Source organism: Octodon degus, unplaced genomic scaffold (assembly GCF_000260255.1).
Source record: "Octodon degus isolate 3935 unplaced genomic scaffold, OctDeg1.0 scaffold00218, whole genome shotgun sequence".
In the NCBI taxonomy this organism is placed as follows: Eukaryota; Metazoa; Chordata; class Mammalia; order Rodentia; family Octodontidae; genus Octodon; species Octodon degus.
In genome coordinates this window covers 1,559,352-1,587,296 of record NW_004524794.1, presented here as the reverse complement: position 1 = coordinate 1,587,296, position 27,945 = coordinate 1,559,352, and the positions used below count along the sequence as shown (strand labels likewise).

At 53.7% G+C, this 27,945-nt stretch overlaps 2 protein-coding genes across 4 annotated transcripts; one reads left to right on the top strand and one right to left on the bottom strand.

The window, feature by feature from the left end:
• Nucleotide 1: 1 nt before the first annotated feature.
• Cetn2 (centrin 2) lies at nucleotides 2-4,292 on the bottom strand. Of its 2 annotated transcripts, none has more exons than XM_023705387.1 (5): nucleotides 4,208-4,292; nucleotides 3,151-3,309; nucleotides 2,348-2,476; nucleotides 494-631; nucleotides 2-91 (listed from the first exon to the last, which is right to left on the bottom strand). In XM_023705387.1, exons 1-5 carry the CDS (start codon nucleotides 4,208-4,210, stop codon nucleotides 2-4), a joined length of 519 nt encoding a protein of 172 aa, XP_023561155.1. In that variant the 5' UTR covers nucleotides 4,211-4,292. The 2 variants fall into 2 exon arrangements, with proteins under 2 accessions (XP_023561155.1, XP_012373288.1); XM_012517834.2 differs by lacking the exon at nucleotides 4,208-4,292 and adding an exon at nucleotides 3,727-4,014.
• A 173-nt stretch (nucleotides 4,293-4,465) lies between these two features.
• Nsdhl (NAD(P) dependent steroid dehydrogenase-like) lies at nucleotides 4,466-27,499 on the top strand. Of its 2 annotated transcripts, XM_023705376.1 has the most exons (8): nucleotides 4,466-4,582; nucleotides 12,209-12,325; nucleotides 14,755-14,913; nucleotides 19,687-19,833; nucleotides 23,063-23,191; nucleotides 24,733-24,875; nucleotides 25,994-26,096; nucleotides 27,102-27,499. In XM_023705376.1, exons 2-8 carry the CDS (start codon nucleotides 12,254-12,256, stop codon nucleotides 27,432-27,434), a joined length of 1,086 nt encoding a protein of 361 aa, XP_023561144.1. In that variant the 5' UTR covers nucleotides 4,466-4,582; nucleotides 12,209-12,253; the 3' UTR covers nucleotides 27,435-27,499. The 2 variants fall into 2 exon arrangements, with proteins under 2 accessions (XP_023561144.1, XP_023561145.1); XM_023705377.1 differs by lacking the exon at nucleotides 19,687-19,833.
• The last annotated feature ends 446 nt before the right edge of the window (nucleotides 27,500-27,945 follow it).

The following is a 27,945-nucleotide window of genomic DNA, read 5'->3' as shown; positions in this document are numbered from 1 at the left end:
CTCAATAGAGGCTGGTCTTTTTCATGATGCGCAGGAACTCCTGCTCGTTGACCTCGCCGTCTCCATCTCGGTCGGCTTCATCAATCATCTCCTGCGTGACAGGAAGGATTCGGATTAGGTTCATTTATAAACTAAAGGGTATTAGGCAACAGGCTTCTCAGAATGCTGCACGCTGGGATGGCAGAAGGCCACCAAATGCAGAGGAGCCACTTTCTGGGTAGCCTGCTTCCTGGGAAGCTATTTGCAAACCAAGCCACACCTTCAATAGACACCAACCAGAAGGGAGCGCAAAGGTCACCTCAACTAGGGACTCACTGCCCCAAGGTGTGCTTTTCTGGAAACAGGGTCATGGCTTTGTGACATTCAGAGTACTGCCACCAGGGGGAAGAGGACACGGGCTTCCTCAGAGGTGCTTGTGCCCCTGAAGAGGAAATTCGGCAGGGCTCAGCAGCTCAGAGGCAGCAGCTGGGCTCCAGACTGAGGCCCCACACACCTGCAGCTCCTCATCGGTCAGGTTCTCGCCCAGCTCCTTGGCCACGCGCTTCAGATTTCTGAACGATATTGTTCCGGTCTCATCATCATCGAAGAGCTTGAAAGCTTTCAGGATTTCTTCCTTGGTATCTTTCTCAGACTGAGCAAGGAGGAAGCAAAATGCATGAGCAGGGACGCCTCCGGCCACTCACGTCCCACGGCCCTGCCCCTGCCTGCTCACCTCTCTCCCTTTTTCTGCAAAATAACTCAAGCCTGGTCTTGGGGCAAACATTAGTGCCCCTACCTACCGCCACATCCCATATTACCAGCCCGGAATCAGGGGAAGGGGTGTGTTCTTGGTGCATAAGCCAAGAAATCTCCAGAGACAACAGGCACAAGGACTTGGACCCTGAGGAGCCGACAGGCTGCCCCGCTACAGGCCTCAGGACCTCTCACAGGCACAGGCTGGGGGCCACTGCGGTGAAGCCTGGCTTAGCTTTTCAAAGTGCTGCGTTTGCTGCCAATCCGTGTCTACACCTGTGATTCTGAACTGTGTTCTAGTTCCCTTGTTCAAGTGTCCCCAATTCTGAATCCAAGGAGGGGGGGATAAGGGAATGACCTTGCATTCATGCCCAAACTGCCCCATCTTTAAGGGGACAGGGTCTCAGAGGGAGCCTTCATGACAGAGGTCCTTGGTCACAGGAGAGCAAATATCATGTGGGGTAGAACAAGACGGCAACTTCATAAAATTACTATAAACCTAGAGGTTAAAAAGGAGGTTAAGGATTGTACCTAAATTACATTGTGTTTATAAACCAAATACACACTGGATTCATTTTTAAAATACAGGAGAAGGGAGCAGAGTTAAATTTCAGGAGAAAATCCTACTTAAGCTGGCAGAAAGGAGATCCTCTTAGCGGACAGAGAATGCGCGAGAAAAGAGAGGGCCATTTTACGAACTCTTGTGCACAGTGTCGGGGGCCCCAAGTCTCGAGGACCTCATACCTCAAGTTCCCTGAAAGGTACCTGCTCACAGTCCAAAATGGAGAGAGCCCCTAATAGGAGGGGTCTGAAACCACCCACCAACAGGGGACAGCTCTATGAGGTGGTTACAGAACACTGAGCCTGCTAATCTCCTAAAAGCAGTCTGCAAAGAAAACAGTAGTATAATGAGATGATTTCAGAGCAACACAACTGTTAGAGAAAGACGGACAATCACGCCTTGGGAAACACATGTGGAATCCTGCGCAGGGGCCAGCTTCGACAGGCAGAGAGAGGGCATGCGAGCCACACCGAAGGACCCTGAGGCCGCTGAGGTACTGGAAGCGCAAGGCCTTGGATGCTGGCCCGGCTGCGGGCAGGGGTGACGGCTTATATTCTCAGCCCTCTGCCCAGGCTGGTACCTGAGAAGCGGGAACAGACGAATGCAACCTTAGAAGGGCTGGGAAGCCACACGCCCCCACTGCAGGACAGAGTGCGGCTCAGTTAGCTACCCCTCGATCTGAGGTGCCCGGAATAAAGCGCCTCAGAGAGGAGTTAGGAATTCTGAGGTGTGCGGGCTGTGCATCGTCAAAAGGAAAAACATTTACAAATGTTTGCTGTTTATAGCTTTTACTGCTTGCGCTTTTCATGTTGACCTATCAGCTGGAACAAGGTAGTAGCCCCCAGGTGCAAGCAGTGGTACTTTTACTGCTTTCCAGGGAAGAAAAGAGCTCTACGGCTTTGTGAGCTGAAACTCGGGTGAAGGCACTCCCCCCCTTTATCAGATGAACTCTGGGGTGCACTGAACTTTCTTCAGTGAAGCTGTTTTCACATCTAGATTCAAATGGATCTGCCACTATTGTGGCCAGTACACTCCCGAGCCCGGGGAACTTACCATTTTCTGAGTCATCACAGTCAGAAAGTCGCTGAAGTTCATTTTGCCTGTCCCCTCCTTGTCAATTTCGCTGATCATTTTCTGGATTTCTTCTTTCCTGGGCTCAAAGCCCAGCGCTCTCATTGCCACCTACAATGAAAATGGATCGTGTCCCTAAGCCGGCGGAAAGCAAGCAGATTCCATGATGGTGCAATGACTGGGGCTCGGCAACTGACAGGTGTTTCCAGGTGCACAGCACAGCAGGAATACAGGCGGAAGGAAAAAGAGGAAGGGCCTTTATTTTCTTTGAGGACACAGAGATACTGTGGGGAAGGATGAAGAGGTCTCTGGACTGGAACAAAGGGAGGATGAGGCTTTTAAGGCCTTTGGCAGGGGTGGGGTTTGGAGGGGACATTTAGATATACCTCAGGAGCTGACTGGGGGTCTTCCCTGAGGGGGAGAAGGGTTCAGGGAAACTGCACCCCGGGCTGAGCTGGACAATAAGGCGGAGGTGGTCTTGGGGAAGATGGGCTTTTGTTTAAGGGCATCCGCCATATTAGATGTCCAGACCACCATGATGATTTTGGCAATTCATACTAGGGCCAGGACCTATCAACAACAGTGACCTAATTTGATACTTGCAATCAACTTTAGTAACACCTGAGTCAAATAAAGACAGGAAAACAGCACAGCCCATGCTTCCTTGTTACTTTTTCAGGGAGAAAGAGGGCAAAACCGTGAATAGTGACAGGGAGAAGACCAGGAAGAGGCTGAGGAACGGCGAGGCACTCCCATGGTATGTGGTAAGCGTATATAGACCCTACCTTTAGTTCCTTTACATCGATGGTCCCAGTCCCATCTGCATCAAAGAGATCAAAAGCTTCCCGGATTTCCTGTTTCTGCTCTTCAGTCAGCTCTGGCTTAGGACTCATCCTTTTTCTGGGAGCACTTGACGCCATGTTTGCCTTTTTAAAATTGGAGGCCTTTAAACGTTAAACATATAAGCACAATATTAAATAACACAGTCTGTATTTTAGGTAAGATTGTTTCAAACACCCCTATTTTTTAAAATAGTTTATACCAACCAATTTTAAAGCTCTGCTAAACAACAGATAACAGAGCTTGCTGGGGTAAAAGAAAAAAAGATTAATCTTTCCACAAACTTCTAACCCTCTTTTTTCTTTCCTATTGTTTTTAGGAGGTTCCTTGTTTTTGAAAACCATCCCCAAGGAGACCTAGCCAGGTACCTGACTCTGAATAACTACAGATTTTCAACTATCCCTTAACTCGGGGATCTTGATTCGGAAACACCTTACAATGCCCACCCTGAGAACTGCTTCCCACAAACAATTTTCCCTTGGAAAGTCCTTCTAAATTGGGCCAAATGTTAAGATACATACTCGTTCAGTATGGCGTAATAAAAGCCAATCGATTCAGCACCTTGGTGCTTCCTTCCACCAAGAAGCAGCTCCTGAATGCCCCTGGCTAAAACTGCAAAATGTACTTTAACTATCAACACAATAAATCTCCCAGCTCCACGCGAAAACTGGCAGTGTGGGGGCCTGTTGGCCAGGGTCTGCGAGGGATCGGGACCCACGGAGAACCTGAGATCTCTTTGTACAAGGCGAGTGATCGGGGAGGGTGTTTGGGGAAGGCCAAAGGAGCCGGCGAGGCGCCAGCTGGGGGAGGACGCTAAGGGAAGGGAAGGCCCAGCCACGCGGCCGCATCTCTAATCGCTACCCTACTCTTCCGGGATGGAGCTCAAAGGAACACCGGGTACGCCAAACCAGAGAAAGGCGCAGAAGAGGCGGCGCGGCGGGACCGGTGCCTGGGAAGGGCACAGTCACGCGGCCAGGGCGCGAAGAGGCGGCCGGCACTCACCATCGCAGCCGGACTCCAGGGCCGTTGTTAAGGTAACAGCGTACACTCCGACTCGGCGCCGTTCCCACCGCCCCGTGCGCGCAGCCTCGCTTCCCATTGGCGCAGGGCCGGAGTGGGTGGGACTTACCTGGCGCTGCCGGGGCCAGGGCAGGGGGCGTGCTCTAGCGTCTGAGAACCGGCGTCATTGGGTAAGATGACGCCCTGAGCGCCGATTGGCTGAACTGGGGCCAGAACGAGCCAATCCCCTTGGTGGAGGAAGCTCGGCCGATTGTCAGCTCATCTGGTCTAGGAGGAAGAGGGTGGCGATCGGGGTCGGAGTGCGGCGAGTTCATCCTGAGGAGAAGCTGAGACCGGCCTGAGGACGCCCACTGACAGGTAGGGGTCGTGGCCTTGCCCCTGATGGCCGCCCGGTGTCGGCTGGAGGGCAGGACGGGAGGACGAGGTACTGGGTCAGTAGTCTCCAGGCGAGACTTGCCGGAGATGCGACTATACTGTCCCCCGAGGCTCGAGGGGGCCGGAAGAAGCATCCCAGGCCCAGACGCTCCCCGGAGCAAAGTCACTACGGTCTGCGGATTGGCGCGCGGGGTGGGGGCAGGGAAGAGCTGGGGGGTTAAAAAGGAATGTCTGCAGGGTTGTGGGCCGGGCCGGGGCTGTCCACACGGAGCTGGAAGCCTGCGACCTGCCCTCCTCAGCCGGCTCCTGACTCACACTCGCCCTGCTTCCCCTGCAGTTTTAGGGCCGTGATCTGGGAGGTCGAGGATACAGCAGTTTCTCGGGCTGAGAAAGGCCTGAGACTTCCTAGCATCCCAGTAATAGAAGATCTGCCCTTTGCCCTCTTGCCTTCTGAGCAGGGACCAAGGCCAAACAACTTGCCTCATATTTGGCTCTTTCCTTCACCACTCCCGTCCCCGGATCGATGCCCCAAGCTCTGCCAGTTCTAGCCCTGGAGTGTTCTCTTCCTGCCTCTTCTGCTCATTGGTCATCAGCTGCAGCCCCTCAGCTGGTCGTGTGAGTGGCCCTCTCTCAGGGGCCGCAGAGTCCTCCCACCAGCCCCACACATCACCTCTGACCTTCTTCTCCCTGGCCCCTGGCTCCTGCCCCAGGACGCCTACAGGCCAGGCCCACTCCTGCTGGGCACTTTCTCCCCCACTGTCCCTTCTGGCTGCTGGGCCTCCGTCTTTCCCCAACCTGTCAGCTGTTCCTTGAGGATCCCCAAGCACTGTGCAGGGCTGGGTCCCATCCCCACCATACACCCAAGCCTGCCCACTTGTTCTGAGTTTTCCTGTTGACTTTATAACTTGCTAACCAACTGAAGATTTTACTTATTTGGTTCCCTGCTTCCCCTTGACCAGAAGGCAGGCGCTATGAGGGCAGGCATCTGTGTTCTGTTCACTGCCAACACTTTAGTACCTGGGAACCGGGAAGAGGAGGGGTGCATAATAGGTGCTCAGTAAGCCCCAATCCAGTGACGGGCTGCCCTCCCGTTTCCCCCTACTCACCTCTGCACTCCCTCTGCCCTGCCCCATTACGTTGTCTTCCCATTGTGCAGCTCTGCTCGGGTCAGTGCCCTGCTTGTATACTTTCGGAGGCTGTTTTCTGGAGAGTAAAAAAAGCCCTGTGAGCGTCCTGCCCATTTTGCCCTACCTTTGTCCCTCCACATCCTGTCCTCTGGTTTGGCTCTTATGTGCATCCTAGAGGATGCCGGGGTACTAGCACAAGGCCGGGCAAGGTGGGAAGAGCCTCCATCGCTGGGGTAAGTCCTTGATGGGGCTGTGACAGTCCCAGGCCCTTCGGCTTTGCCGTTCTTTTTGCTTCTGCCTCCATGCAGTGGGCAGTTGCCAGCTTTCTCCTGGCATACTCCCATGTGATAGGCCACTGGGCTGCCGCTGGGCCAAAGCAGCAGGGCCAACTTAGTGTGCACTTCAGCTGGGGCCTGCCGTAAACCTCTCCTCTGTTGATTGAGATGGGCTATGGCAGGCACTTTGTCACAGCAGCAGAAAGCTAGCAGGCCTTGCTTCCCAGGCAGTCTGCAGGGTGGCAGCCTGGCCAGGGGAAGGAGTACCTGTTGTGTGCCAGCTGCATGATGCAGGCAAGCCCCTCTGGCACTGTCTGCCCAGTTGGGTACTTGCTGTGTCTTCGTGCATCATGTGCGCACATGTGACCATCCAGACACCGTGCAGGTCGCAGGCAGTATTAGTTCTTGTCTGACTCGCTCACACCCTGCCACCTGGCATACCCAGGGTGGTAGGCTTGGCTAAAGACTTTTCTATGTGTAGTCAGAGTAGTCTGCAACTTCCAAGGGCACATAGGCCCTGCATTTTGTCACCTTTGCACCCGGTCTTCCTTCATACTTGCTATGACACCATTGGTCACATTGCCAAAACATACTAGGTCTGTGCCACCACCTCACTTTGGCCACCACTGACCACAGACTGCCTTTTAAGGGACTGACACCTCCTGCTTGGCTCCTTTCTGAGGCTCAGCTCCTCTCCCCCTGCGGGCACCGCAGCTCCTCATGATTCCCAGGGGCCCACGTGGCGTGGTGCACACCCGGCGATCGGGGCTGTGTTTGACTCAGCGCCCACCTCAAGTGACAGACATGGGTGACTTCTCCCTGAAGAATGAATGCATGGGTGAGGCGCCACAAGGCCCAGCTCCCTTTGTATCCCTGGGGTGCACTCGAGCACCCCAGCGGCTCAGAGGTGGCCGTTTTCTAGATGAGGCCATGAACCGGCGTGTCACGTTCAGAGCCATCATGAAGCTGAGAGTAGCTCAGCCATCTTGGTGCAAGTGTCGGCATATGGGGGCAGTTGATAAGGCCTCGCAAGGGACACCAGCCAAGAAGAGGGAAGGTGCCCTGAGGAGCCAGGAGCTGGATCTGGGTGCCTAGCATGGCGAGTGGCCTGCCGGGCGTTCAGAACCAGGTCTTTTCTGTGTCCTGACAACAGACAAGCAGAGAGAGGACTCAGTGACAGAAACATACAGACTTGGCTGGTCCTGAAAGGACAGGAGGGGGTGGGGGTGGGGGCTGAGTTGTGACAGGGCTATAATGGCTCACCTGAGGCCTTGCAAGGTGGACGCCCTCCCAACAACTGGCTCCACTGACCCTAAGCCGTGTGTTTTGTTCCCTGTGTCATGTCTTTGATTTCGGAAAGGGGAGATCCACTTCCTAAAAGGGACACTCTTATCTCTGTTTTGAAAGAAGCAGCGTGTCCCTCCCTTTGTCTCTGGCAGTCAGTGGCCTGGGACACTTCCCACGAGGTCTCTTGGGTTTCCTCCGGAGCAACACGGGCTTCCTCTCCTAGCTTTCTGTTACCTCGCACTGCCGCACTGTGTATGGCAAGTTCAGGTCTTGCTCCTAAGTGGAAGCCAAGAGCTAAGCTAGAGAAAAAGGAGCTGAGGCTTCCAAAGCCTGTCTGAAGCTTCACGGTCCTCCAGCCCCTAGAACATTACTCTGGGCTCATAGTTTCAATAGTTCAGTACCAAACACTTTCACCTGTGAATGTGTTTGGTAAAATAAATAGCAAAAAATGTGCATTTTAACCACTCAGGGTATACGCTTCAATGGCCGTAGATGCATTCGCACTGTAGCTCCGCCATCACCACCCACCAATTTAGAACTCCTCATGCTGTTGGAAACTGAGGCTCAGAACCCAGAGCAGTGACCCGCACCCCCTCCCACCAGCCCCTAGTGGCCGCCATTCGCCTGTCAGTCTGCACGAGTCTGACTGTTGTAGATGTTCGTTTGTTTTGTTTTTTGCAGTACCTGGGGTCCAGCTCAGGTCCTTGTGCTTGCCAGGCAGGTGCTTGTGCTGCTGAGCTGTCTCCCCGGCCCTGTAGATCTTCTTTTGTGGCCTTACTTCACTTAGCACCATGTCCTTGGGGTTCATCGCTCTTTTCTGTGGCCGAATGAGATTCCGCTGTATGGTTAGACCACATGTTGTTTACCCGCTCAGTCAGCAGGGGACTCTCAGGTTGCTCTCTCCCTTGGGCGAGCAAGCCATGCTGCTGTGCTCCAAGTGCCCGCGCTCCTTTGGATGTAAGTGTAATTTCCTGAGGAGCTGTGACACCGCTTCCCTCGGGGCCTGTGCCGAGTGGCACTGCCGTCTGCGGTCACGATACAGGACGAGGGTTCCAGCCTTCCACATTCTCCCCAACAGTTTTCTGCTTTCTGGCTTTTGATTGTAGCCATCCTATGGGAAGGGGCTGTGAAGTGGGGTCTCATTGTGGCTTGGCGTTGCATTTCTCTGGTGATTAGTGGTGTGTGCCTTTTGGCTATCTGTAAAGAATACCTTCTTTGGAAATGGATCAGAGTCTCCTGAAATGTCCTTCAGCCTGAATAATATAACATGTGATAGACTGAGGGGGGTGGCCCAGGGAGAGGGATTAGCAGAGGGGTTTTTGATTCGTTTTCTAGGCTAGTCCTGCGTGTCTCACGCCCCAGAGATGGCTAAGCTTTCACCCCAATTATCTGACTCACAGAATGTACAAACTTTACAATTATTGGTATATAATTGGAGACAACTGTAGGTTTTTGTTTTGACAGGAGGCTGGTTTGCTAGGAACAGTGTGATCATTGTTTGAGTGGTACCGCTGCACTGGGGCAGGATCTGTTTCTTCTTTCACCTCCTACGCCCTCCTCTGGCAAGCAAGGGGGGCTCTAGGGTGTCTTGCTTTCACTACCAATGCAGGAGGAGCTCTGGGGTTGGCAGCTGTACTGTTTGGACTTGGGACCTCAAAGGGTACTTGGCACTCGCTGCCTACGTATATGGTAACAACTGACCACAGACTGCATGGTTCAAAGCAACACAAATTGATTCTCTTCCAGTTCTGGAGACTAGAAGTCTAAAGCCAAAGTGTCACCTGGTCCACTCTCCCCCACAGTGTTCAGGGAATACGCACCTTCCTTGCATCTCCTGGCGTCTATTGGCCCTGGACATTCCTTGACTTGTGATGTCACCCCGATGTCTGCCTCTGTCTTCTCATGGCATCCTCCTCTTCTCCCTGTCTCTCCTCTTGTGAGAAGTGTACCTCTGTAATAGCTGTCCTTGGGTGTCGGACCCACCAGCGTAACGGCCCCATAACCCCTGCATCTATGAAGACCCTTTTCCATGGAAGGGCACATTCTCAGATTCCAAGGCTCAGGACACGTTGGGAGCCACTGCTCACCCCACCATCACAGTCCCCACCGTCATGGTCCCCACCATCATAATGCAGCACTGTTTCGTACATCAGGCTGGAGCCTGGGCTGGCGCTTCTCCTGAACCCTGAGCCTCTTCATTGGTAGAGTCTGCTTCTGACTGGTTGCTTTCCCTGAGTACCACCTCTGTGGTGATAGATGTCCCCAGAGATGACTTTTCTTACCAGATTCTTTGGAAACAAGTGGTCTGGTGCCAAGGTGTAAGCCAGCAAATGCACTCTGGCCACACAGTCCCTCAGACACCAAAGCATTCCTTTCCTGAGACTGTCACAGAGATCTTTGAAGAGAGAAAGTTTTTATTTTCCTCCCAGTCACTGAAATCCCATAGCTTAGATCTTGGTCATCCTTAAACCCCCTAAACAAGTGCTGTCTTGGCCCATACTTTTCCTACTTCTCAGGCAAAACTTATGGCTAGGGACTTGATTAAATCTCTGTTTCATGCTAGTTAAGAACTTAGTGAAGACGCTGGGGAGATACCTCAGTAGAATAAGCGCTTGCCCAGCAAGCACAAGGGCCTGAGTTCAATCCCCAGGAGGAAGTGGCTCCTCCTGCCCAGGTTTGCGTACCAGTCTCACACTCCTTTCTGTGGGCCTGGGGATGCAACCCGGGCCCTGCCTAGGGAGCGCATGCTGGGCTCCGCTGCTGGTCACATTCCTTCTTCATCCCCTGCGCACCTGCTTTCCTGAACTTCTCTGTTGTACGTGGCTCAGCATCTGGCTGGGAGGCCTGGGAGCCACTCCAGGGCAGGCTTATGCTGAGGCTGCCGGCGAGCCAGTGAGGGATCCGAGGGACACCAGGAGAGCCCTCCAGGAGGTGGGGAGGGGAGTCTGCTGCAGAGAAGCAGAGATGTATGAGGATGATAATAGTAACAGCTGCCTTTAATGGACGGTTAACAGGCACTTGGCACTGCGCTGGGGACTTTGCGTGCATTTTTCTCATTTAATTTTATTTAAGCCTCATCGTGATCTTATGAGGCTATTCAGTGCACAGATGAGGAGGTAGGCGCAGGTCTCTGCAGTCACTGCCCAGAAGGATTCCCGCTGATAAGAGGTAGAGCCAGGACCAGAACCAGAACCCTGGCAGTGGGCTCTGGGTCTGTTCATTATTGCCAGCCTGCTGCACTGAACAGGGGAGTGAGCCGTGCTTTGCACAGGCAGCGGGCAGCTGGGGCAGGCGGGCAGTGGCCACTAGGGCCAGGCCCCTGTCAGCGGGCAGGCTTGGCCTGGAGGCCAGTCTGGGGGTCTTACAGGCCAGTGGGCAGGATGCTGCCTCAGCAGCCCCTGCTAGCAGAGGTCCGCAGCCACCTTGGCGGGGTAGGAAGCGGTTGTGGGGGCCCCCTTGACCCTCCTGAAGGCCATGTGTCTGCTCTGTCTTCTCATTTGCTTGTTTCCCTGGCACTCTGGGGAGATGAGGTAAGAAGCTGCTGCGGGGGCTCGAGGAGCACTGGGGAGCCGCCTGGGCTGTGCTAGCCATGCGCTCAGTGAGCCGAATGAGGAGATCCCAGCCCCTGGGCTCTGGGGCGGGACAAATGGTGGGACCCCTGGCAGCACGCAGGGGCCTGTGGGACAGAGGGAAGGAGAGGACGGGCATTGAAGTAAACGCATGGTGACTTTGCTCATCCACTAGCCGTGCTGTGTGAAGGCTCGGGGAGATAACAGTTTTGCAGTGCGTTTTCCTGCCAAGTCCTGGTGTGAGCTAGGAAGCGGCTCCCCGTGGGACACTTGTCTCAAGGCCATGGCAGCCTGCACTATGCTGTCCAAATCAGCTCCTACAGGGACACACAGTGCCCACTGGTCAAAGATGGCAAGTGTAAGACTCCAGCTGCGCAGTTGAATTGGAGAAGTCACAGTGCTTGAGACACAGGCAGCCTCCTTTCTTCCTGGTAGATTTTGCCATCCCTGAGACTTAGATAATCAGTGACTGAGTTAATTGGCCCCAAGCAAGCAAACGTAGATACAGAACCAAATACCACGTAAATACATGGGTGTTTTGTGTTTGTGACTCAGTGCTGGGGGCAAAGGAAGAAGGGCGCGCACCCTACGGACTGGCGGGGAGGCCTTGACTTTGCTTCAGTCTCCCAGTTGTCAACCTTGAGGTCCTCACCAGGATTTGACCAATTCCTGGGAGTTTCTTATGTACCCAGGTACCCTGAGTTCTTCCATAGCCAGGGGTCAGGGTGACTTTAACATGACTGGTTTTGTTGGTAGTATCCAGGGCCTTCATGCTGAGTTACATCCCCCGCCCTTTTTTATTTTGAGACAGGGTCTTCCTGTGTTACTGAGTTATCCAGGCTGGACTCAAACTCAGGATCCTCCTGCTCAGCTGCCTAGGGTGCTGGGATCACAGACATGCGCCACCTTGCTTGGCTGGGATGACCTTCACGTACCAAGCAGGAGAGTTGCGTCTCCTACTCTGCCCAGCCCCCGGCGCAGCATCCCTTGCCCTCACGACCCATAGATGAATGCTCAAGTCCGTTTCATTAGTAGGCACTTGAGCTTCTGTAAACAGGAGTGAATGGAGGAGGTTTGTGCAGCTGATGAGAGAAAGGGCCCGAAACCCAGGATTCCCAGAGCGCCCGAGAGGGAGCAGAGTGACTGAAGTGGCAGTGCCCTGCCAAAGCTTCAGCGTGGACCATGCTTTCGGGAAAGTGTGGCTGAGCTTAGTGGCTGCATCGCCTTCTGCCTCTGAGCCGAGTGCTTCGGTGGGATACAGTGCAGGGGTGGCATCCATCCCCACTCACACACAGCTAACGTTGTTTTCATTTGTGTAATCCTGGTGTCCATGTCTAAATATGTCTTTAGGACGGAGAAAAGTTGATTGCAAACAAGACCACAGTTGCAGCCATCATGGACCAAGCAGTCCACGAACCTGAGAGAGACCAGGTCCCATGGCCACGTCTGTCAGGGCTTCTTATCCAAGTGAGTACTACCGTACACACGGCCGCCCGCAGTCAGGCGGGGGCTGGAGAACCTGCATACCAGCAGGCCTTATTTGCCTGTGTGTTAAAAAATGGATCCACTACATTGATTAAATCAATTAGTGCTGGGTATGTTTAAAAGAAGATGTATGTCTTTCATTAAGGTAGGTCAGCTACTTTTGCTGTGTGACAGATACCTCAGAACACACTGGCTTCAAAGGACAACAGTTTCTTTGCTCCAGACTGTGCATTTGGAGCTGGACCCAGCTGGGGGTCATTGGCTGGTCTCCCCAGGGCTTAGACATGGAGCTGCAGTCCTGTGGGCCCCCCTGAGGTGTGTGGCCTCAGGGGGCCTCACTCACACATCTAGGTTGTCAGCTAGGCATCCTGGATTCTGTTATGTGGCCTCCAGTACTCCTGACTGGACCTCCTGGTGGAGTGGATGGTGTCTTTCTGGAATGACAGTGACTGGGGCTAGACTTCCTAAGACCCAGCGTCACAGGTCTCAGAAGGACTTGAAGGAATCATGGAGCCCGATAGGTGTTGGGCCTCTGGGAGAGGGCCACAGTTTGACTCTCTCTTACTGAATGTCACACATCAAAAATGGAACCCCATCGAGGGGAAGTGTGTTCCTGTCCAGCGCTAGCAAGGTAAAGATCCTGAAGGCTACTGTTCTGGGGACAGAGCTCAGAGCAAGGAGTCTCCTGCGGTGCTGAGGTTGAAACTACTTGCTAGCCGAAGGCTGCAAAATGAAGGTTCTACTGTTGTTTGGCAACCAAAAAAATCACAAACTGCCGTTGTCATGAAGTTTCAAATTTGTGTATTTTTCAGGATAGCTTCTTTTTCCTCTTAGATCTTTTTTTCTCTTAGATTTTTCTTCCTAGTTTGAATTTCAAGGAAGACAGTGTTCTAAAGGTAAACTATTAAAAAAGAATGTTTGTGTCTTGACTTATATACATGTTTTTGCACGAGGCCTCCTCAAAATAAATTCTGCTAACAGTAAAAGCAGAAGGGTTGGGGGACGAACCCAGTGGCCTACATCATTCTCTTACTTATTAGTAAATATTATTACTTGCATGTTTATTATTATTAAAGATTATTGCACATTTTTCTGAGTAGACGAGGAATTGCTTTTCTGAGCCAGTCACTGAGAAGCGCAGTGTAGCAGACAGGAACTCAGGGCACGACGGGAACCTTCCAGAAGCTTCTGCAGGTGTGAAGTGTCGCTGCCAAGAATGCGCCCACACCTGTGCGCGCTTACTTCATGGGGAGCACTTCGCAGAACCGCCCAAGTACTAGACATGTAACAGGGGCTTTTTTTTTTTTTTTTTTGGCAGAACCGGGGATTGAACTTAGGCCCTTGCGCTTGCAAGGCAAGCGCTTCTTCTACTGAGCCATCTACCCAGCCCCTGATATGGGGCTTTAAGAATAAACCATTCTAAAACGATGAGACACTTTCCTCCATGGGTTATTTTTACTTTCTTAGGAAATAAAGTTGGAACGAAACTTACTCATTTTCCTTCGGGGAGAATACAAGAGTTGCAGTGAAGCATGGCCAGATGATAGCTTTTGTTAGAAAGGAAACGGCCGAGCCACAGGCCACAGCAGTCTTACCTGGCAGGCCAAGAAAAATCGAGGTTTGTCTTGTTAAGAACCCCAGATGAAGTTTTAGGAATACCTTGGGGAAGACAGAGAGCCTTAGACCTTTGGGAACACTTGGAGAAAGATTATGCAGCAGGTGACAGTCTGCATGTTGGTCTCTGGAGGGAGTGGCCTTGAGGAGCTGAGCCTGCTCTGTCCCCTGCCTGTCCCTGAGCCAGCTGTGCACACAAGCACGTCTGTCCTCCGAGCACAAGGGGTTCCTAAAAAGGAAAACAGAGCCACGGACCTGAGCGGTGAACAGCACCCTCAGTGTGTCTGCACCCCCGAGCGGCCATCAGGGCCTTCTGAGGTGGCTGGGCTGAGACCTGAAGGGACACACAGTCCTGCCCGAGGTGTCAGGGAGAAGATGGAATGCAGTTTCCTGCGTGGACACTGTTTCTTTCTCATGTTTTAAGGGCAAGCTCTGCGATATCTGCCTGGCTTTCTCGGCCTTAAAGGAATGCCCGCGTAGCAGATCAGATACCAGGAGCAGGGAGGTGTCCCCTTTGCTCTCTTTCCTTTTTTCCCAGATGGACTGGTTTGATTCTAGGTGCTTTGATTTCCTTTCCCTAACTACAGGACCTAGATCACACCACCAGAACTGAATAGGTCTGTCTGGGAATCGGTTGCTCTCACTCCCCTCCTTGCTAATCCCAGAGGTGGAGGTGGCACTGGTAACAGCTCTGGTGTCGGGCAGGGTTTCCGTTGCACTCAGGGCAAGTCAGCTGTGCCTCTCCTAGCTCCGAGGGCTCACCGATGGGGACCTCTTGTCACCGTCTGTTTCCGCAGACTCAGAAGTGCACAGTGATCGGAGGCTCAGGGTTCCTGGGCCAGCACCTCGTGGAGCAGCTGCTGGCCAGAGGCTACAGCGTCAATGTGTTTGACATCCGCCAAGGCTTTGATAACCCGCACGTGCGCTTCTTTCTCGGCGACCTCTGCAGCCAAAAGGTAAAGAACCCACAGTTGCCCCAGGGAAACCTCCGCACGCCTGAAGCTCAGAGACAGGCCACATTAGTATTCAGAGGTCATTCCTTTGTTTTGTAAAGTTGAAGTTACAGGAAAAACCAACACACTCCACGTTACTATCATTTAGCACGAGTAGCTTACACGTCATAGCAGCTTGGCTGTCACGGAAGCATGGCAACACAGGCGGTCCACACTCTAAAGAACAGATGTGGCCGTGTACCCAGAAAACATGATGGAGCCAGCATGGTGGCACATGCCCGGACACCCAGCACTCGGGAGGCTGTGGCAGGGGATTGATGTGAGTTTGAGGCCAGCCTGGACTGCACAGTGAAAACTTGTCTCAAGAAGACAAGAGAGAATCAGAGAGAGAGAGAGAGAGAGAGAGAGAGAGAGAGAGAGAGATTGATTTGGCTCAGTGCGAAGGCCCTGGGGTTCAATCCCGGTATTGGAGTCGTGCAGGTGCCGCCCCAGGGTGTCCGTGTCCCGTACCTGAGCTGTAGCTCCCATGCCATGAGCTGCTCAGCGGGAAGGCAGGGCTGTGCAGCCGTTCCCCTCTTGCTGCAGAGCACCGCACCCCGTCCAGTGGAGACCCCCCACCACTTGCTTCCTGGTCCTTCTCCCTGGCAGCCCTAGCCCCCAGCACCACTCATCAGCTGCAGTCGCTGATCCTTCCTGAAGTGGAATCACATGGTAGGCAGCCCAGTGTGGGGAGGGCCGGTGCCATGTAGGGAGCTGCTGTGTCAACTTTGGTGGGCTGGCTGGGTGAGTGGGGTGTACAGGGAAGACAGGAACCTCGGACTGCAGTTGATGGCATGACCAGGGACTCAGTTTCGTTTCTAAGGCCTTCACCCAACGGGCCGCGGCACCCCCCGCCACCACGTTGTGAGAGGGAGCACCCTTCCTAGAAAGTCCTCTTATGCCCGGTGCAGCGGCAGCAGCACGCAGACAGTGCTGGGCGAGATCAGAGCTCTAGAGCTGGCACGCCAGGGCCCCACTGCGGCGCACTTCATGGTGGGCCCCCGCCCTGATGAGAGCCGGCGCTCTCTCCCTGGGCTGCGCAGTGTGCACACGGGCCTCTGTGGCCCTCCATGGTGGTGGCCAGCCCTGCCCGCACGGCCCTGTGCCTGCCAACCCCCCTGCCCGAGAGTGCGTCAGTTTAAGGACACACTCATGCAGTCCCTGCTCCAGTCAGGGATTCCCTGACTCTTGCACCAGCAGTTTCCCCTTCTCTGAGTCCTTACTTCCAGTTCCCCCTTCCACTGTCCCCTGCCACCATGTACAGAGGTCTTCAGCAAGCAGCACAGTCACCAGGGATCTGAAGGAGGCCATATGTGGCAGCTAAGTCGCAGCTGTCTTGTAACCTGGCCCTTTGGCAGCGACTAGTGATTTCTTTGCTTCTAGGAGTCCTTGTCCACCCACTTCTCCATTTGCCTCAGCCACTGTTTGTTCTCTTTTCTTTCTTTTTTGTTTATTTTATTTATTCATTTATTTATTTTGCGGAAGCGGGTATTGAAGTCAGGCCCTTGCGCTTCCAGGGAAACGCTTATTCTACTGAGCCATCTCCCCGGCCCCTGTTTATTTGTTTTAACACATGGTCTCACTATGTGGTATAGGCTGTCGGACTTGCTGTGCACCTAGGCTGGCCTCAGACTCCGCAGTCCCCCTGCCTCAGCCACCCGAGTGCTAGGATGCCAAGCGCGCACCACCATGCTCGGCCCCCTCCCGTTTCTAAGCCTTGCAGCCTTCAGTCTCTCTTATGACCCTTTTGTTCTCCAAGAGCAGTCCGTATCCAGGTGAATCCATGCCAGTGAGCTGGCCCGCCCCCAGCCTGAGGCACTGCCCCGTAGTCTCCAGCCTGACCGGTGTCCCACTGCCCTGTGGGCATCATGGTCTCCATGCTTTTACATTTTTGTGTTGTAGTCTGTTCAAATAAGGTCCCAGCCCAGGTCAAGACTAAGCATTTGGTTGAAACGCTGAAGTCTCTTTGCTTTCCAGGATCCCTTTGTCTCTTAGAGCTCGCATGTGTCTGGTGAAAGCCAGTGTGCCGCACACACCACGTGCATCCCGCAGCCTTTCCCGGGCTCTGGGCTCTGCTGAGTGCAGAGTGTGTAACTCGCCTCTCCATCCAGGGTCCCTCTGACGAGGCGCTGGCGGGCAAAATCTACAGCGGCTTGCAAAGACTGAAAGGCAGGAACGCAAATAGCTCATTAGAGGGCCGGCTAGATAGTTCAGGGGACTAAAGTGCCTGCTTAGGTGGAGCACAGTGGCCAGGGTTCCACCCCTGGCATGCCTTGCTGGCCCCGCCCCAGGGCGTGCTGAGCCAGGGATTGAGGCTGGGCGTGGTAACACGTGTTTGTAATCCCAGTGTTTGGGAGGCTGAAAACAGGAGGATCACTACAAGTCTGGTCTATGCCCCTGTACTAAATACATTTAAAAACTAGCTCATTAGTAACTTTTACATTGCCCACGTGAGGTGGCTCACGCTTCGCATCCCAGCACTCAGGAGGCTGAGGCAGGGCTATTGCTGCAAGCATTAGGCCAGCCTGGGCTGTAGAGTGAGTTCAAGGCTGGCCTAAACAAGATAGCAAGAGCCAGTATTGGAAAAGCAAAATGACATGAAGTTAATAGCTTTTTTATTAATTGTGTTAAAATGATATTTTACATAAATACAATAAGATTAATTTCATCTGTTTTTGTTTATTTTTATTTATCTTTTTGCCATACTGGAGTTTAAAATGCAGAGATGCTCAACCACTGCCCTACATTTCCCAGTCCTATCTGTATTTCTTTTTGAGATAGGGTCTTACTGAGTTGCCCACGCAGGACTTGAACTCATAATCCTCTTGCCTGTACTTCTAAGTAGCTGGGACTGCAGACCCACGCCTACACCTCACTCCTTACTGTCTGCATGCAGTTGCTACAAAATTCAGAGTCACATATATGGTGGGTAGCATATTTCTATTCGATTAAGGATTTGATCTGCAGCTGTATGTATATGTTTAATTTATGTTTGTTTAGTATATGTTTTGTCCATAGTTTCTAGTTCAGACTCCCTCCGTAAGGCAGGCTATACAAAGTAGAATTTTTCTCTTATTTTTTCTTTTTGTCTTTGTGAGATGGGGTCTCACTGTGTAGCATAGCCCAGGCTGGACTCACTCATGACAATCTTCCTGCCTCAGCCGTCCAAGTGCTGGAATGCCAGGTTTGCAGCACCTGCCCAGCTAGAATTCCTCTTTTTAAAGATGGGTTGCAGGCACACAGGGTCCTGGCCCTACCTAGAGAGTCTGAGAGAATCCAGACAGACAGGCCCTGCTGGCTTGCTCTGTCCCGGCTGTTGGCAAGAGCTCACTCCCTGATCGTCCTCTGACCACATCTCTACCTGGCTGTCCGTGCTTCAGTTCTGCTTAGATGTTGAAACTTCCGGCAAAGCCGAGAACTCAGGCTCTGGTAGCCTCCTGCCAGCTGGGTAAAGGGCAGTTCCTGCGAGGTGTCTCTCTGGAGAGGGTGTCTCGTCTTCTCCATCCTTTGTGGGATTTCCCAGTGTGCATGAGGTGGTGCGACAGTGCTCCTGTGAGCCCCTTGCGCAAACTCAGGTGTCCAAGGTGAGCAGTGGGGATGCAGCTCAGTGTTGGGGACTCTGGCTGGCCAGGTGAAGTCAGCACCGAACAGGACTAGGAGATGCTTGCCGGCTGAGCAGCACTTCAGAAGTCGTCTGTGCTGATTCGAGGTCAGTTTTGCTCCGTATCCTCAGATTCCCAGTGGCAGTACGCATGCTGAGTGTCCCTCTCAGGACCAGATTAGCACAGGTACATCAAAGGACAAAGGAGCCAAGCTGAAAGTGCTCTGCTGGCCGCATTTGGAGCATACTGTATTTCATACAATATAATGGTAGTGGATTATTATGTATTGAGTTGTTTCAAAAGCCATATGTCCATAGGATGAACAGTTAGGGTGGGGAGAAGAAGCTTTCCATACAGAGGGTGCCCGTGGTGTGCGTCTCTGGCAGCTCCTGCAGCCAGGAATGAGTGTCCCAACAGGGAACAGCGGGACAGGCCTGGATCTGCAGCTCACAGATTGCTTGCTGGCTGCACAGGGGAAAGGGAGCTTGTGCATCGCCAGACTCAGGCAGAGCCTGCCTTCACCAGGGGACCCATCTTAGCGTCACCAGTGTTGGGACAGAGGTGTGCTCCTTGAGGACATGCCGCTGCTCGAGCCAGATTCTCTCCGCATCTGTTAAGCCTGAATGTAACCCTGGAGAAACACAAGTGCACGTCAGGGACGGTTTGGAAAGCAACCAGCCTGATCCCTTGAAACACAGCAGCATTACGGAGGACAGAAAAGACAAAAATCATTCCAGATTAAAGCACCCAAAAGAGACAGAAGGTCTAAATGCAGTGTGTGACCCGTGAGCGGATCCCAGAGCCTAAATTCAGGACATCCAGGGAAACTTGAATATAAAATCGGATAGCGTATGCAGGCTGTTGGCACTGGCTTTGGAAACACTGTCTCGTGGTTGTTCAGAGACCATAATCCATGCGCACTCACTCTTGCTCCCCTTCTGCTGGGGACCAGCTAACAGGAGAAGGGGATAAGGATTCGAGGTGCTCCCACTTCCATGCACTTCCGAGGCACGTAGGTCTATGAGAATGTGATTCCGCATCGCTTCCACGGTTACAAAGGCAGGGATCCTGCTGCCCCTCCCCCCGCAAGCCGAGAATGTGAGAAGTGACTCTGCTGTCCTTGTGTGCTTTGCAGGACCTGTACCCGGCTCTGGTAGGCGCAAGCACTGTTTTCCACTGCGCGTCACCCTCACCATCCAGTAACAACAAGGAGCTCTTTTATAGAGTGAACTTATCTGGCACCGAGAACGTCATTGACACTTGCAGGAAGGCTGGGGTTCAGGTAAGGGGAAGGCTGCTGGGAACGCTGTGGGAACACGCGGTGAGTGGCCTTTGCTGCCGTCGGGGTTGTGCCGAGCTTGCTTCTTAGGTGCTGTCGGGAGCTTAGAAATTCAGGCGTGGACGTGAGTAGGGATCATAAGGGGCCACTGGGCAAGGCCAACTGGATTTGTAGCAAAATGTCTGAGAACCTTGAGTCTTCTATAAATGGCTACAGAATCTAGACATTACTAGTATTTTTGTTTTCATTTTGTGTATTTGTACAGGGTTTCACTGTGCAGATCGGACTCGTGCTGATCCTTCTGTTTTCAGCCTCCCTAGCGCTGGGATTACAGGCACTCGCCACCACACCTGGACTCTGTCGCTAGCTTCGTGTGCCCCCCCAGGGGGAGGGGCAGCATGGGGGGCCGGAGATTGAACCCTGGTCCCTGCACTTGCCAAAGCAGATGCTTAGTCTGCTGAGCTATCTCGCTAGCCTATTACTGGTATTTTAATTGAGTCAATAATGCGCATAACATTTTAACCGTTGTGGGTAGACCTTTTAAGCATGTCTAAGTAGACAGTGAGCCGTTTATGCACCCAGCATGGCTGGCTAGTTCCAGAACCTTTTCCTCTTCCCCAGCAGAAGGTATGCCCCTGTTGAACAATTCCTCTTTGTTCTGGGCAGCCATGAGGCCACTGTCTGGCTGTGGGAATACTTTGAGGTCCTCACAGGAGGTGGCGTTTACAGTATGTGTCCTTTTGTAGCTGGCTCACTTCATTTAGCATGATGTTCCAGGCTCTTCCGTGTTGAGGCAAAAGTCTTATTTTTTCCCCTTTGAAGGCTGCATGCAATCTTGCTGATGGAGGGCCCCAGTTTGTTCACTTGTGTATCCATGGATACTCCTACATCCATGTGTGGTGCCTTCCCATCAGAGCACTTGTGAGTGATGCTGCTATAAACATACCGGATGGCTGCTCCAGCCCTGGGGACAGCAGCACCAGCCCAGTGACGTGTGCCAGAGGCCCTGTGTAACTGGGGGGAAAGAGCACAGTGAGCTGGCAGCCCCGCTCCCAGCAACCCTGGTCCCAGCCTCCCCACTGGCCGGGCAGGAACAGGCCACAGAGCAGCACTGCTGGGCTTCTGTGGGTGACAGCAGTAGTGGCCCCACCCTGCACACCTGACTAGCTGCCTTGAGATACAGCACTAGCTTCACATCTGTTTTTCTCCTCCTTTGGCAGCAAGGGGCCCAGGAAGTCTCTGCTGGTAAATATAAGAAAGAGGTGGCGCTGGAAGGCGCTTGTGGTACAGGAGCTTCGTGAAGCGCTTCGGCTGAGGGCAGGCCCGCTGGATGGGTGGCACGGTGCCATCCATCAGTGCCCCAGGCAGGGCTGGGCCTTGCTTCCTCACGGGTGGCGACTCTTCTGCATTTGGCTTTACTCTTTCTGTTTGCTCCCTGGGTAGCTGGGTGCGTGTGCTAAAAGTGTACGACGTGGTGTCACACTGAGTATTTCTTCTGGCTGCGTGCCTTTCTGCTCTGCGTTACCTTCTGGAGCTTTCTCCGTGCTGGCACAGGGAGCGCCCGTCTGTTCAGTGAAGAGCCCGCATAGCTCAGTGGGGAAGGGTGCAGGGAATGCATTTCTCTGTTGTATCTGAGGAACCTTTGCCAACACCCAGATCAGAACTGTATTGGATCTCAAAGACTGAAGGATTACTTTCTGTGCGGAAGTCTTTAGTCCACTAGGAATCTAGGTTTGGATACAGTGAGATCAAGATGCAGCGATTATTTCTGTGGGGATAGCCAGGTCAGTGCAGAATGTGGCCCAGACACTCCTCCCCACGCTCTGCCTACATCCTGTCCGGGCTGCTCCTGCCTGCCCGGGCCCTGCCCTGCTTCCTGCTAAGCTGTGCCAACCTCAGTGCCAGGGCTTTACAGGGCTCTGCCTTTGTGGGGATCGTGTCTGGTAGGACATGTCACCCCCAGCCCACACCTTTAAAGCTCACCAGGCCCTTCTCAGCCCTTTACTCTTCTGTATAATATTTTTTTAGGGGGAGGGTTTGAGACAGGGTCTTGCTGTATAGTCCAGACGGCTGTTGAACTCATGCAGCCCAGACTGGCCTCCAACTCCTTGGGATCGTCCTGCCTCAGCCTCTGGCGTGCCAGGATGACAGGTGTGCACCTCCATGCCTGCCTATATATATTTTAAAATCAGCTTGTCAAGTTTCTTGATGCTACAGTCAGTGTTGTGGTTGCATGGAGCTTCTGGGTAACTCTGAAGAGAACTTGCACTACTAGCTTCCTCTGCATAGACCTGAGCGTACGCGCTCATGCGCTCTGTCTGTCTGTCTCTCTCTGTCTTTGATGCTTTGCTGCACTTCATGAAAGTCTCATGTATCTTTTGTTTTGCTGTATATTTTTTCTTACTCATTTTCGCATTACATTTTAGATTGTATTGCTCTTGCATTCGGCGGCCTTGCTGAACTGTGACATTGTTCACATGTGCCCACGTGTTCTGTGTCTAGATGTGGCCATCAGCCGCCAGGGGTGGCACTGGGACTCTCGCAGCATGCGTCTGTCTTGTCCTTTCGCTGTCTAGGGCTACTAGGAGTGTTGAGCCAGCCTGGGCGCCTTCATAACTTAACAGTATGCTGTCTTCAAGTAAGAAGTGTTCTCAAAGGGCGAGGTGTGTAGATCAGCGTGGAGGCTCTGGGTTCAGTCCCCAGTACCAGGGAAAAACCAAAATGACGTGATGTGAACTGCTGGTGTCGCGTGTCACCAGAAGGTTGCAATCTAAGGACCCTCAGAAAACAGCCTCTTTTTGTGTTGTGAACCTGTGGCCTCATGCATGGAGCCAAGTGCCCTGTTAAGTAACATTTAAGTCGTGTGTGTGTGTGTGTGTGTGTGTGTGTGTGTTCCCGTGGCCTGGTCGATATCAGCGATCCCTTGCAAGTAGGCCTCTCCCTCAAGTTTGCCAGCCTGCCTGGCCCGTAGAGACTCCCGTGCTGAGATACCATCAGTCCTGTCACTCTGTCCTTCCCCTCGGGCCTGTTGGGCAGGACGAAGACGTGAGACCCTCTCGTAGAGTGCAGTAGCATAATGTGTCCTGGGGGCCACATTGCTGTGAGGTGCTGAGAAGCACGTAAATTGATGGGACATGAGGGAAGATGCCCTCTCATTGTTGCTCAGACGTGACCGTTGGGGGACTGGAATAGTAGTTGTTCCTGATTCTTGTTTTCAATCTTCCTCTGCCAGAGACTCATTTTAACTAGCAGTGCCAGTGTCGTCTTTGAGGGTGTTGACATTAAAAATGGAACTGAGGACCTGCCCTATGCCGTAAAGCCCATTGACTACTACACGGAGACTAAGATCTTACAGGAGAAGGTACGTACCCCCACAAGGGCAGCTGAGTGGGGCCTGGGTGCCAAACTGGGGGGATCAAGTCACAGGTGAGATTAAGTTTGAAAATACAGGGAACTGGCTTCATACGGCAGTGTTCTGAGTCTTTTCTGGGAGCTGTCTGCTTTATACTTCCCAGCCATCCCATGAGGTAAGCGTCATCACCATGCGCAGATTACGGGTGAGGAGGACAATACGGGGGGAGCCCAGCTCTTGGCAGGGGCCACCTGAGTCCCTGAGGCCAGGCCCAGCTGCGGTCCTGGTTGAGCAATAGCCACTGAGCATTCAGGGTTCTCGGGCTCTGGGGACTCTGGCAGCTGCCCAGCTGTCCCTTTCACTGTGGAGGCATCCCAAGCCACAGGCCGCGGGTCCTCCTGAGCCCCAGGTCGCCTTCTCTGGGGCCCTGCAACTTTGCCTCTCTAGGGTACTTGCAGCATATGAATCCCGCCAGTGCCCGTGTTTGCCGCAGTAGAGCTCAGTGTTAACCAGCAGGACAGGCTGCAGCCAGTGCTCGCGTCAGCTGCCTTGGGCTGTTTGCTGTGAGCACAGCTTGGAAGAGCCCAGCAGAACTGCTACCTGGGAGACCTGACGACCTCCCCGAGTCCCGTGTCTGCACTCTGCCACCCTGCTCTGTGCAGCCGCAGCCTGCTAGGCTTAGGCCCAAGGAGCTCTGGAGCCTCCCCAGCGCCCAGAAGGAAGCTCAGTGCCTGAGACCCTGGGCATTGTCGGCTGAGATCCTGGGCTCTACACAGCCGTGCCAGTGTAGACTCGCAAGCTCCAGATAGCAGCCTGCCCTAGCTCTGGGTGCTCCAGTGGCAGTCAGCGACACCTGCAGGTGTCTCACCTGGAGCCTCTCGTGAGTGGAGAGTGCCTACTACAGTCCTCCCACCTGCTTCCTGAGCATGACTATGCGGCATGGACCCAGGGCCCTGCGGCTCTTTTCTCTGTGATAGGAGATGAACCTTGCTACTAGAGGTCACTTAAAGATTTGGTCCTTTCTCCCATTACCATGGAAATCAGGGCCTGGTGGCAAGAGGCAACAGCTCTGAGACTGTATTGAAAGAAGAATCTTCTCCATATTCAGGCAGCTTTGATAATTAGAAACTTCTGGGCCCACTTGCTTCAGTGTACCTGCTTTTCTGTAGGGTAGTACATTGGCACTGACTGAACAGGGAGACACATGCAGCCAGCCCAGGTCACTTAGGCCAGCTACCCCTTAGGAGACATATTAACTGGAACCCTCTCTCTCTCACATCCCCCTGCTGAGGTGCCTCTTTCTGGCTGCATTCCTGCATCATGGCCTTCAGAAGCCAAACCCAGGCTTTGTAATTGGACCCCACCATCTCATCTCTTGCGTTGTCAGATGGGGGAGGGTGAAGGGGATAGAGTAGCCCGGAACTGCAGCAGTGCTCACCTGGGCAGGCACCCCAAGGCAGACAGTGGCCATCTGTGCCCACGGGAAGTACTGCACATTCCAGCTTGTGGGCCACAAGCTTGCCTCAAACACACCTCTCCTGTTCCTTCAGACCGTGCTGGGCGCCAATGATCCTGAGCAAAATTTCTTCACCACAGCTATCCGGCCCCATGGCATCTTTGGCCCAAGGGACCCTCAGTTGGTCCCCATCCTCGTTGAGGCAGCAAAAAAGGGCAAGATGAAGTTCATAATTGGGTAAGTCGCCCTTTGCCGAGGCCAGCCCTCAGGCTCTGCGGTAGACACAGCTTGGCATGACTGGCTCCTCTGTTGTGCTGCTCTGGTGGAGAGCAGAAGTCCGAAGTGCAGCTGTTGGCCGGCTGGGTTCTAGAGGCCCGAGGGCAGATGCGCCAGTGCCTCGCTCTCCAAGGGTGGGGTCTTACTGTGCTGTGCGCATAGTTGTCTGCCTGCCTCAGTTTCCATGGCCCAGCTGTCTTCTTGGATGGCATCAACTGCTGGTGGGAGCTCGCCCTCCTCCAGTACGGCCTCAACCAAGTGCCCCCACTTGCACGACTTCCACACGGACATGAGTTGGGGAAGAACACTATTTGCATAGGCCTCTTTGCCCTCTCAGGTAGGCTGAGGGAGTACAGTGTGCCAAAAGAAACGGGCATCCACTTCACACAGAGCAAAGCTGGAGTGTGTATGCATTCTACTAGGCAGACTGTTCCCGTCCCTATTTGGAAATGAAGGAATATAAAACAGAAGAGGGCCAGGGATGTAGCTCAGCAGCACAGCGCCTGCTGGGCCAGAACAAGGTCCTGAGTTCAATTCCTGTTACCAAATTTTAAAAAAGCAAAAGAAGTGATTAGCCCAGACTCAAGGACCAGGAAGTCCTCCACTGCTGACTTCTAGAAGACGGATGTGTTGGGGGGTTACATCCATCCTGAAGGAACACACGGGAGTGGCCACGGGTGTGCCTGTCTCAGATGCACCTGCTCTCCCTTTGTTTCTGTTTTCTTCCTCCTTACCCTGTTCTTTCCTCCTCTCATACCTGGCCTCGCCTTCCTCTTTCTTCCTAAGCTTCGCTGGCCCTCTGACAGAGTGGCAGGAAGCTGTGTGGCTTCAGCCAGAAGTCAGCCTGGGGTATCCCGAGAAGGGGCTGAAGGGCTGCAGCCCAGAAGAGCAGGGAAGCCTGGGCCCTGAACAGTCAGTATCACTGCCTGGCCCTTAAATGTTCCACTGTCCCAGCGCCCCAGGGCAGGCCCTGCCAAGGCCACTGCTGGGCCGCAAGTAGCGCGGCCTCAAGTCTTGGGGCCAGCTGGGCTTGCCACTGAGTGTGTGGCATGACTGACCACTCCCTTGTGCACCTACAGAAATGGGGAGAACCTGGTGGATTTCAGCTTCGTGGAGAATGTGGTCCACGGACACATCCTGGCCGCAGAGCACCTCTCCCGAGATGGAGCCCTAGGCGGGAAGGTGAGGTTCCTGCTCAAGTGGCTCGGCCCTGGGCCTCTGCCTTGCGCCTCTGCCTTGCTTCACACTTATCGCTGCCATCTGATTTGCTGGCCAGTTGCCCCTGCATTCCGCCTCAGGACACCCCAGGCCAAGGCTGAGGGTCCCAGGCAGGAACGCTGTCAGGGCAGTGTCTCGTGACTTGGGGCAGCGAAGACCTAGATGCCTGTGTGGATTGAAGAGACTGAGGACACTGTCTTCCACAGCTGTGCCGTCTGCCTCTGTCCACGCGGCCACTCCAGGCAAGGGTTGGCACACATTGGGCAGGGTGCTGAATCCTCACCCTGTGTCCTCCACATCTTCCCCATGGCTCCACCGGCCTCCTGCCCCTCTGATCAGATGACATCCTTGGATCTCCCGGCCCTTGGTCCCAGCAGGCAGGGCAAGACTGGGATGGTGACTGTCTTGAGTGGGACGGCCATGTGGCTGGCAGCAGCAGAGCTCTGAGGGCTTGCGGAGCCCCGTCGCCCTTGCCTCCCACTCTAGAGCCCCTCACCCTGCACTCCTAGCTCAGGAATCCCTCTCACTGCCGGAATATCTTCCTTGTCCTGAACTTGTACTAGCTTCCCACTTGTAAGCCAGGTGGTGGTTGGGAGTGGGGTGTGTATAGCTTTGGATGTATAATAGGCAGAGCATATTCGAGGGATGTAATACAAGCCGTTCTTGCATCCAGAGGTAAGTTGAATCTTACCAAGATTTGCAGTTACTAAATTAACAGGTGTGCCTTCCCAGGGCAGTCCAAGTCTCACTGAAAGTCCTGGCCCAAAGCTAAAGTGGGCATTGCCCTTCCCCCACTGTGCATGCCTCCTGTGGGCACACTTGCCATCAGACCATGTGAAGCGCTGCTGCAGGCTCCTGAGGCGGCATAGCAGACGCCCCCTGTTCAGCTGTCCTGCTGAAGGGCAATCTCTGGGTTCCCCTGATAGAAGTCACAGGCAGCTAACTGCTATCCTCTTGTTCCCTTGCCAGGCATTCCACATCACCAATGACGAGCCCATCCCTTTCTGGACCTTCCTGTCCCGCATCCTGAAAGGCCTAAATTATGAGCCCCCCAAGTACCACATCCCCTACTGGGTGGCCTACTATCTGGCCCTCCTGCTGTCCCTGCTGGTAATGCTGCTCAGTCCCCTCCTCCAAATCCAGCCTACTTTCACGCCCATGCGTGTTGCGCTGGCGGGCACATTCCACTACTACAGCTGCGAGAAAGCCAAGAAGCTGATAGGCTACCGACCTCTGGTCAGCATGGATGAGGCGGTGGAGAGAACCGTGCGCAGCTTCCACCACCTGCGGAAGGTCAAGTGAGACCCTGAGAGCAGCCGAGTGCACCTGCCCTGGCCGGAACCCTCCCCTTGTACCGACCCATTAATAGCCTGGGCTCCTTGCCAGTTCACTGAGAGCACGCCCTGCCCCCTCTGTGACCACAGGGGTCACGGGACAGCAACAGGCACCTCTTCCTTCTTGGCCTCAGATCGGCATTCCTTAAAGGGAGTAGCTTTAAGTTCTGTCATTTTGTTCTCTCTCGCTCTCACTCTCGCTCCCTCCCTCCCTCCCTCTCTGCCCTCTCTCCCCCTCCCCCTCTCCCTCTCCCTCCTCCCTCCCTCTCCCTCTCCCTTCCCCCTACCCTCCTCTCTCTGGTTCCTTATCACAGTAACCCCCCTGCCCAAGTCACCCATCCCATTTCATTCCCATGACCTTGTACATAATCGAAGCTATAGGAAAGAAGCAACCCATTCGCAGATGGAGGATGAGGAACCAGGTTATTTCCATGCAAGCCAAGAGTAGAGTGGAAGCCACTCGGCTACCAGGGACTGCA

Bases quoted from the DNA above. Each gene is read 5' to 3' on its own strand.
- Cetn2 (XM_023705387.1), bottom strand. The intron at 2,477-3,150 runs GTAGGGTCTATA...TTTTCATTGTAG, and splicing joins TCGATGTAAAGGAACTAAAG to GTGGCAATGAGAGCGCTGGG. The intron at 92-493 runs GTGTGTGGGGCC...CCTGTCACGCAG, and splicing joins TGACCGATGAGGAGCTGCAG to GAGATGATTGATGAAGCCGA.
- Nsdhl (XM_023705376.1), top strand. From the start codon at position 12,254: ATGGACCAAGCAGTCCACGAACCTGAGAGAGACCAGGTCCCATGGCCA. The intron at 19,834-23,062 runs GTAAGGGGAAGG...TTCCTCTGCCAG, and splicing joins GCAGGAAGGCTGGGGTTCAG to AGACTCATTTTAACTAGCAG. The intron at 26,097-27,101 runs GTGAGGTTCCTG...TTCCCTTGCCAG, and splicing joins ATGGAGCCCTAGGCGGGAAG to GCATTCCACATCACCAATGA.